This window comes from Papaver somniferum, chromosome 6, assembly GCF_003573695.1.
Source record: "Papaver somniferum cultivar HN1 chromosome 6, ASM357369v1, whole genome shotgun sequence".
Classification (NCBI taxonomy): Eukaryota; Viridiplantae; Streptophyta; class Magnoliopsida; order Ranunculales; family Papaveraceae; genus Papaver; species Papaver somniferum.
The window spans coordinates 22,735,279-22,744,958 of record NC_039363.1 but is presented as its reverse complement, the minus strand read 5'-3'; the positions used below and the strand labels follow the sequence as shown (position 1 = coordinate 22,744,958).

Here is a 9,680-nt window from a genome sequence, read left to right as displayed (position 1 = left end):
CTTCCCTATGTGGCTGCCAAAACGAAGGCATGCAACAATCAACGGCCACCCTTCCATCTTAGATGCAAATCTCAGCCGTCCAAGATCACCAACCAACACATGGTAACCTTTGTCCCAATGCCAAAACCCTAGTTTGGCCGCTCCTAAACTACGCCAAGGCATGCCGACCATACCACATGTGCCAATGGCATGCCGCGTCATCCACCTTGCCGCGCCTAAGCCATGCCATGCCGGCCTTCCCTTCGCGGCTACCAAAACGAAGGCGTGCGATGATCAACGGCCACCCTTCCATCTTAGATGCAAATCTTTGTTGTCCAAGGTCGCCAAACAACGCATGGTAACCTTTGGCCCAACGCCAAAACCATAGTTTGGCCGCGCCTAAACCATGCCAAGGCATGCCGACCATGCCACATGTGCCAACGGCATGCCGCGCCATCCACCTTGCCGTGCCTAAGCCATGCCATGACGGCCTTCCCTTCACGGCTGCCAAAACGTAGGCGTGCGATAATCAACGACCACCCTTCCATCTTAAATGCAAATCTCAGTCATCCTAGGTCACCAACCAACGCATGGTAACCTTTGGACCAATGCCAAAACCCTAGTTCGCCCGCACCTAAACCACGCCAAGGCATGCTGACCATGCCACATATGCCAATGGCATGCCGCGCCATCCACCTTGCCGCGCCTAAGCCATGCCATGTCGGCCTTCCCTTCATGGCTGCCAAAACGAAGGCGTGCGACAATCAACAGCCACCTTCCATCTTAAATGCAAATCTCAGCCGTCCAAGGTCACCAACCAACACATGGTAACCTTTGGCCCAACGCCAAAACCCTAGTTTTGGTCACGCCCAAACTGCGCCAAGGCATGTCGACCATGCCACATGTGCCAATGGCATGCCAGCCACCTTGTCGCGCTATACCATGTCGGCCTTCCGTATGCGGTTACCTAAACAAAGGCTTGCGACGATCAACGACCATCCTTCCATCTAAGATGCAAATCTTAGCCGTCCAAGGTCGCCAACCAACGCATGGTAACCTTTGGCCCAAAACCCTAGTTTTGGTCACGCCCAAACCGCGCCAAGGCATGCCGGTCATGCCACATGTGCCAATGGCATGCCAGCCACCTTGCCGCATCATACCATGCCAGGCTTCCCTATGCGGTTACCAAAACAAAGGCTGGCGACGATCAACCGTATTCTTCCATATAAGATGCGAATCTTAGCCGTCCAAGGTCGCCAACCAACGCATGGTAACCTTTGGCCCAACGCCAAAACCTTTGTTTTGACCACGCCCAAACCGCACCAAGGCATGCCAGCCATGCCACGTGTGCCAGTGGCATGTCAACCACCTTGTCGCGCCATACCATGCCGGCCTTCCCTATGCAGCTACCAAAACAAAGGCTTGCGAAGATCAACGGCCACTTTTCCATCTAAGATGCAGATATTAGTCGTCCAAGGTTATCAGCTAACGCATGGCAACCTTTGGCCCGACGCCGAGCCCTAGTTTGGTCGCGCTCAAACAAAGACAAAACCCTAACTTTTGGTCGCGCCTAAACTAGGCCATATTAAAGCCGTACTGGCCATGCTTTCATGCCACTGGCTATCAAACGAAGGGTTGCATTAATCAACGGCTACCGTTCCTCTCAAGATGCAAAATCTCGACCTTCGAAGGTCACCACCGAGCCGGCAAGTCTTCCAATCTCAAATTGACAAACAACAACATGCTACATGTTTTCCACGAAAACACTCGAGACATCAACACATGTCACAAACTGGGGGTTGCTCATTGGGTATTGGTTTGGCAGTTTACAGCGTGCGGCGTACACTATGCCCGTTATAAGACAGTGTCATAAGGATGAGGCGGTTAGTAAATACATGGAGTAATGGTGAAAGGATTTCTTTTATGGAACATCAGTTCCAGAAGTTACCGGTTACCACCTCCTCCCATTTACTCATCCGTTTTCCATTTCTTATGAGACCAGAGTACGTTTCACTTCGACTTGTATAAATAGGTCTTACCTATTTCCACCGAACAACAAGTTCAGGTCAGGAGGATACAACACTCAGAAAATATTTGCTAGCTTTCCATATGTTATCTTCCCACTTTATGATACAAGTCGTGAAACAATTACTCTTCTAGAATCAACTATTCTGGTCTCAACGCTCTCTTCGCTTCCCTCCCCAAAACCAACCCTTCTCCTTCACTTTGTGACCGAAGCAAGTCTGGAACAGCCATTTCTTGGTTTAAGACGGATTTGTACAGATTGATCTCCCAAATCTAAAGTACTCCCTTGCAATACATTGTTTAGGGTTTAAACTCGTTTCTCACCCACACACCCGAAATTACCAAAATCAGCAGAAATCGTTTTCACCCTCAAAAAATTGGTACAGTGCTTGGATGGATTGTAGGCTTCATTAGTCACTTTCTATTCCATGGCCGCCAAGCATGAAACTTCCTTACTCTTATTGGGTATGCCACCAAAATTTTCTCTATGAATATGTTGGCAAGCCTATAAGGACCAAACAAATACAATTTTAACAAAAAACATAAAGAGTTACATAATTGCATTCGGAGGAGCCACTAGCCAAAAACAGATGTATTCTTAAGTTGGGAGTTTAACTTCTGAGATCAAACAAATGGAAGAGAAACAAACAACATATCATTTTTGTGATCTTAAACGCACATTAGCTACTCTGTAAATTCTTTCTTTGGCTAGGATTCAGAAATATTGAAGACTAAATAGAAACAGTTGACGACCAAGACAATCAGCTCTAGCTGTAGTATTTATTTGTTGATCGAATTCTTGAACACTAAAATCGTTTTCTATTCCATATTCAGTATAATAATCACATGCTTCATCTTCTTCTTCTTATATTAGAGTATATATCTCATCCAAAACTTCTCTAGAAGTTTGAGACTGATTATTAACATAACACCATGATCATCTTCTCTTTGCCCATCTTAGTAAAGTCCATATTTTTGTATTTATTAGGTTTTGATAGAACTAATTTCAAGTTTCCTAGAAAACCCTATAATAAGAATAATAAACCAAATATATTAAGTATGTGGTATATTAACCGATATATTTTCCAAAATATTTATGGTAAAAAGGTATTATCGGCTTGGCTTAAGCCGAGCTAAACCAAATATTGACCATACTAGGTCATACACATTGAACGAGTGGATATAGATTGATCTACGGCCAAAAACTTAAGTGATAAATTAAGACAAATAATTAAGTTAAGGGACCCATTCCCAATTAATAAAAGGACCAAACAAAAACCTCTTAAATATAGATGGACCAAACTGACTTGAGATCACTTGAAATGTAACCAATGATAATATTCTCGATCTAAAATCATATGTATCATCTTATTTCTTTTTTCTCATCTTTCTCACTCATTCCTCTTTTCTAACAAAAACACTTTCAGTGACTCTTCCTCTGCTCAGATCTAGTCCGTTTTGAGTTAGATTTGAGCAGGTCTCTTCACTATTTCTTGCTTTCTAGTCTAGTTAGTTATTTTAGTTTGTTAGTTGGTATCATGTTTTCAACTTATCCACACTATTATAGTGGTTTTATCTATCATGTTTTTAAAGGTTTATCTATGCTTTAATGATGGTTTTAGTTACGAGTTTGGGTTTTAAGATCAATGGGGAGGCTCTCCAACGACGAAACCTTCAGCTCTATTGTCTCCGACGATGAAATATTCATTGGAATCTTCATTATTAATTTATTCCGACGATGGAATCTTCATCGATAGTTTTTTTTTTTTTTTTTTGACTACAAAATCTTCATCCCTAGTTACAAGATATTTGAGAAAATCACTCATGTTTTGAGATATATCTTTCTAGAGAAGGAAAAAAAATGGTTGGAATATAGTCCCGAGAAAAACCATTCGCCCTTTTATGTAATCAGATCTTATTCATACTTGTATTTGTATTACTCTGACAATCATTCTCTTTTTCTTGACGGATTTTTCGGTATTATTCTTTTACGATATGACCCGTTTCTTTGTATTTTCTTATTTTCGCTCTTAACTACATTATAATCTTGAATTACCATTATTCAAAAGGTTCCTTGATTATCAAACAATTAAATAAAAGGAAATCCTATGTAACATGAAAAAATAAAATTCGTGAGACAACAAAATTAGATGACCTATTTAATAAATTTTGGAAAATCAAGCCTAATTTATTAAACCATAATTTATGGTTAGGACACTTTATTAAAATTCGACAAAACAATCCAAAATAATAATAAGCTGAGAAAAAAAATCTCGCAATATATATCACAAGAGCCGCGGAGTTGTAGAACTCGTCCAACAAAAAATGACCCACTGGTAATTCCGGTGAGGGGCGTCCACAACTCAGTGGGAGTCGGGGGTTATTGGGACCTTTGCCTCGGTATATTTATCATAAGTCTAACATAATTAAATTATTGCCTCAAGTGCTAAGTACAATTTATAGAAGGCCTACTAAGCAGAAATGCTAGGTTTACCGTGCCCGACATAAACAAAACTGTCTTCAGCTAGGGGTGTAAATATTACCCGAAAAAACTCAGCCTGCCCGTATCCATCCAAGCCCGCCTGTACCTGAAATTGTCCAAAGCCTGTTATGGCCAGTTGCGGGCTACCCGGCCTGGACTGGATTAATTTATTGGACGGTCTCGAGCTTTGCGATTAATTATGATGCCCGGTCTGATACCCGGCCTGAAAGCCTTCTATGTGCCACTGATCATTTAATATCCTCTTAAAAAGACTTAAAAGTTACAGTTTTATAATTGTCAATTTTGTGTCAAGAAAAATAAAATATATAATTGTTTTTACTTATAATTAACCTTTTCAAAACATTAATGGTAATATATTTTCTTATTAGAAAGTTTATTGTACTCTAACTAATTATTTATCATAGGCTAAAATTAAAAATTTGTCAGTGTAATTTAAATATAAAATAATACTATCACTTACGATATGTGATGTTGGAAAGGAAAGGATATTGTATTTAATACCGTTCATTTGAAAATTTAAACTTAAAATTTTTTTTCAAAATAGTGGCCTGTCCGGCCCGATCCGGCCTGCCCGTATAAAAAGCGGGTTTTGGGCGGTCTTTGGGTAGCAAATTATCTACTTGTACCGGCCTGTCCGGCCTGAATTTGTTTACGGACTCACAAATATTAAGCCTGGCCTGCCCGGCCTGTCTTAGTTTTTGGGTCGGGCGGCCCGGCCTGCCCGAATTTACACCCCTATCTTCAACTGACTCAGGGGCTGTTTGTGTCGGGACAATACTCGGGATAAAATCCCCGTATGGCTAGCATCTCCCGAAGGATAAGTGGAGCGCGGTGGCAGCTAATGAGACAGGTGTTTGATGATCTCTTAAACAGGACCTACACAACTTTCGCCGTGTCGACTTCGACCAGAGACATGACCTTGCTTTTGGTTCCAAATGTCACTGTATTATTGGATGAACGTAAGTTATTACGTACCCGCATACATTAAAACATATTCTCTGCCTTTTACAGAGGAATATTGATATTTAAAATTAAAACTCTTATTTCAAAAAAGAACAGCTTTTTTCTTTTTTCTTTTTTCTTTTTTTCTTTCTTTGTCCTCTAAAGTCTAAACTAATTCACTTAAATTTAATATTCTAAATTCTTCTCAGCACCTTTTTATTTCCCCTAAATTTTCACTCACTCAGTCTCTTTGCTCTATCAACAATCAAAGAAAACCATTTTCAGACAGAGTAAACACAGAAATAGCAAACGAATCTTCGTCTTCTTCTTTCCAAGAGCCATAGCACTTGGGTTTCTCTTAATTAATATTTTTTATTTCCATCCTTTTTCTTGGAAAAACAGAGAGAGAATCTACGTCTTCTTCTGGTTCTTGGTTTTGATGGTGGGTTTTGTTGATTTTTGATGTACTGGGTGTTCATCTTGTTTTTGAAAAAAAAAAAACGGAGAAATGGTGGAAAAAAGAAAAGAAGGAATGGGTGCTAACAAAGAAGGAGGAGATAATCAGAAGAAGATGTTTGTAGGTGTAGTATGGAATTGTGCAGCTGAAATCAAAATCTTATTAACAGCACTCTTCTTTCTGTGTCTAACTATTACTCTTCTTCAATACTTTCTTCCTTCTCGTTTCTCTTTGTCTCCTTCTGATCTTCGTCTTTGTGTTAGTAGTGTTACTAAACTTTCTAATTCAGAACCACCGTCACTTATTCTTTCTCCACCACCACTTAAATCACCGCCACCGCCACCTTCTTTGCAACAAGATGAAACCCTAGGTAACGGAGTTATAAAACGTGCTTTCAATCCATTTGGTTCAGCGGCCTATAATTTTATACAGATGGGTTCCTATAGAGGTGGTCTTAATAGTTTTGCCATCATTGGTCTTTCTTCCAAGCCTCTCCATGTTTATGGTAAACCTCATTACCAGTGTGAATGGGTTCCCCTTAGTAATAATCAATCTGATGAAACTGTTTCTACTACTATTACTACTACTGGTTACAAGATTCTTCCTGATTGGGGTTTTGGTCGTGTTTATACTGTTGTTGTTGTAAACTGTACTTTTAAAGATAACCCGATAATTCCTATTGGTGGTAGTTTAATTTTATATGCTTCAACTGGTGCTGGTGGTGGCTTTGGTGATGATGGTGGTGGTTATACTGATAGAATTGAATCATTGATTGAAAAACATGATAGTTTTAATGTCTCAGTTTTTGATTCACCACCGAAATATGATTATCTCTATTGTGGGTCATCTTTATATGGTAATTTGAGTCCACAAAGAGTAAGAGAATGGATTGCATATCATGTTAAGTTATTCGGTGAGAAATCACATTTCATTATACATGATGCTGGTGGGATTCATGAAGATGTTTTACAAGTATTATTACCCTGGATTGAGAAAGGGTATGTCACTTTACAAGATATAAGAGAGCAAGAACGATTTGATGGCTATTATCATAATCAATTTCTTGTTGTGAATGATTGCTTACATCGTTATCGGTTTATGTCCAAGTGGATGTTCTTTTTTGATGTTGATGAATTTATTTACGTACCACCTAAGAATACTATTGGTTCTGTTCTTGAAAGTCTCCGAGATTATTCCCAGTTCACTATTGAACAGATGCCTATGATTAATAAGCTATGTCTCACTGATGATCTTGGAAAAGCTCCCAGGTAACTATGTCTACTTGCCATCTTTGTAATTTTATTTGATATTTCTTGGCATGACGGTGGTGTTGCAATTATGATTGGAGCCATGTTTGTTTTTACTGAAACTTCATAGATAAACAGTTTGGGAAGTTAGGTTTACTCTTTATAGTTTGATAATTCAGTAGTTTGAGCATTATGTATGGTTTTACTCGAACCCGGGCATTATTGTTTTTATACACACCCTCGTGATGCCGAATAAATATACTTATATGTTAATGATTTAGTGTTGAGTTGAAAAAATCTTGACTGAATTGACTGGTTGAATAAATGGGAGAAGCAGGTTTGTGTTGAAAATTCAATTCCAGTTGGCCTTGTTAGATTTTTAATGGTAGTTGACTGGAGCTGAAGAATTTAGGTTTTCCTTGATTGACAATTCAGTCAGTTTAAAATTCATTCTCAATATTTAAACATGAATTGCGTTAAGACTCTTAATGATTTTCTAACGGGTTCAAAACAATGAATATGATAACAACTTGCGGGTGTACTTCGATATTGGTGATGTATTAGTATGGTGGTGATTTTTTGGTGTTCAGGGGGTGACTTCTTCAGATGGTATTGGTGATGTATTAGTAGGGTGATGATTTTTTGGTGTTCAGGGAGTGACTTCTTCAGATGTTTTTTTTCCCTTGGTTATAATCTTTTTTTTAACCTAGTTTCTGCATTTTCTTTACACAAGCCGAAGGAGACGGTTGAGCAGTCACTGGCACATTATTTCTTAGAATCTATAGAATGTATTTGTGTTGTATTTCTTCAATGCATTTTGCATAGTCATGTGGATATGGTGTTTGATTTTGATTTTGGTGCTTTCATTGGATGCATAAAATCTAAAATAAAAATCAGTGTACATGAAACTTTGAACCACCTTGTGCACAACTGCACAGATTACAATTATTGTCAAGCAAATCTGATTTTGATTTTGGTGCTTTCATTGGATGCATAAAATCTAAAATAAAAATCAGTGTACATGAAACTTTGAACCACCTTGTGCACAACTGCACAGATTACAATTATTGTCAAGCAAATCCTTGCATTTTGTTTTATTATGGCTACCCATATATATATGATATTTAGTTCCTGAACTGATCAATAAAAGGAAATTCTCATTCCAGCATTGTTCTGATTCTTAAATTCTATTCTATCTATCATTGCAGGAAATGGGGTTTTGAAAAATTAGTTTACAGAGATGTTAAAAGAGGAATAAGAAGGGATAGGAAGTATGTGATTCAACCACGAAACGTGTTTGCAACAGGAGTTCACATGTCGCAGAATGTAGGAGGAAGAACTCTACACAAGACGGAAAGGCGGATCAAATATTTTCATTATCATGGGACTATCGCAGAGAGACGTGAGCCATGCAGGAATTATATTAATAGTACTGAACTGAATTTTGAAGGCGCACCTTATGTTCTTGACTTGACGATGAGGAAAGCGGCTGCCTCTGTAAAAAAGTTCGAGCTTAAGACCATTGGAGACAGGCTGCAAAGAACACGGCAATAGCAACAGTAAATATTATTACTAAGCAAAATGTGTAAAATCAGTCTGTAAGAAGATTCTTTGGTTTCCTTTCTGTATTATTCTTTATCAAGTTTTCTACACATTTTTGTACTATATGAAACATAAGTTTGGTGATAAAAATGTAGTATTAAAATAGATGCATTACTTCTCAAACTTTTTTAGAGGGAGATTAAGATTTAGAAATGATATCTTAGAAAGAAAGAATGAATCTGTCGGTGACTTTGTATTAATATAAGGGTTGCGCCTTTGACCCATCCCCCCCACCACAGCCAAAGTTAATGAGTCGAGCGTGGGCTGATGTTTCCTGTAGAGCTGTCTTTTGTATTCAACAGGTTGCTTTCATAGAAAAAGGTATGTGACCACATGCTCAATTATATGAAGATCTGATATTGATGTGGAGTGATTCTTCATGGACGGCTCTCATTTATCAGGGAGGTGGAGTCGTTCTATTCACTACTTATCAGGGAAAAATGTATGTCGACAGCCATGTAAGGCTGAGTGTAGTGGAGGAGAAGAAGGGAATGAAAGCGAGGTCAAGCGACCTCGCTTTTGTGAAATTCAGCGAAGCATGTCTTCGCTATGAAGCGACGTCCTAGTCGTGGTTCAAATATTTTTAGCCAGGGACGGACCCAAGATCATTTATAAGGTAGGGCTAGTGAATGGTGTAAGGCAACTACTAGCATACAGATTACTCACCCTAATATAGATTTATATCAATCCCCCCGGGCTATAGCCCCCTTCAGCCCAGTGATGGGTCCGTCAGTGTTTTTAGCGAGTATCTACTCCTCGCCAGTTTTGAAAAATTTGTTTGACCTTTTCAGTCTTACACACCTGTTACGCTTTACTACACAATTTACGCTTTTTCTATTTAATTCGTACTCTCCTCATAATCGTTGAAAGTGTATTCTAGAATTAATGGTTCACTACCAGGAATGATCGAGCTTAACCCTAACGT

General features: G+C 39.0%; 1 protein-coding gene across 1 annotated transcript; it reads left to right on the top strand.

The window, feature by feature from the left end:
* The first annotated feature begins 5,574 nt into the window (after positions 1–5,574).
* LOC113287171 (galactan beta-1,4-galactosyltransferase GALS3-like) lies at positions 5,575–8,878 on the top strand. Its single transcript, XM_026535845.1, has 2 exons — positions 5,575–7,174; positions 8,362–8,878. The coding sequence occupies exons 1-2, from the start codon at positions 5,958–5,960 to the stop codon at positions 8,705–8,707; spliced, it is 1,563 nt and encodes a 520-aa protein (XP_026391630.1). The 5' UTR covers positions 5,575–5,957; the 3' UTR covers positions 8,708–8,878.
* Positions 8,879–9,680: the final 802 nt, after the last annotated feature.

Bases quoted from the DNA above. Each gene is read 5' to 3' on its own strand.
- LOC113287171 (XM_026535845.1), top strand. From the start codon at position 5,958: ATGGTGGAAAAAAGAAAAGAAGGAATGGGTGCTAACAAAGAAGGAGGA. The intron at 7,175-8,361 runs GTAACTATGTCT...CTATCATTGCAG, and splicing joins GATCTTGGAAAAGCTCCCAG to GAAATGGGGTTTTGAAAAAT.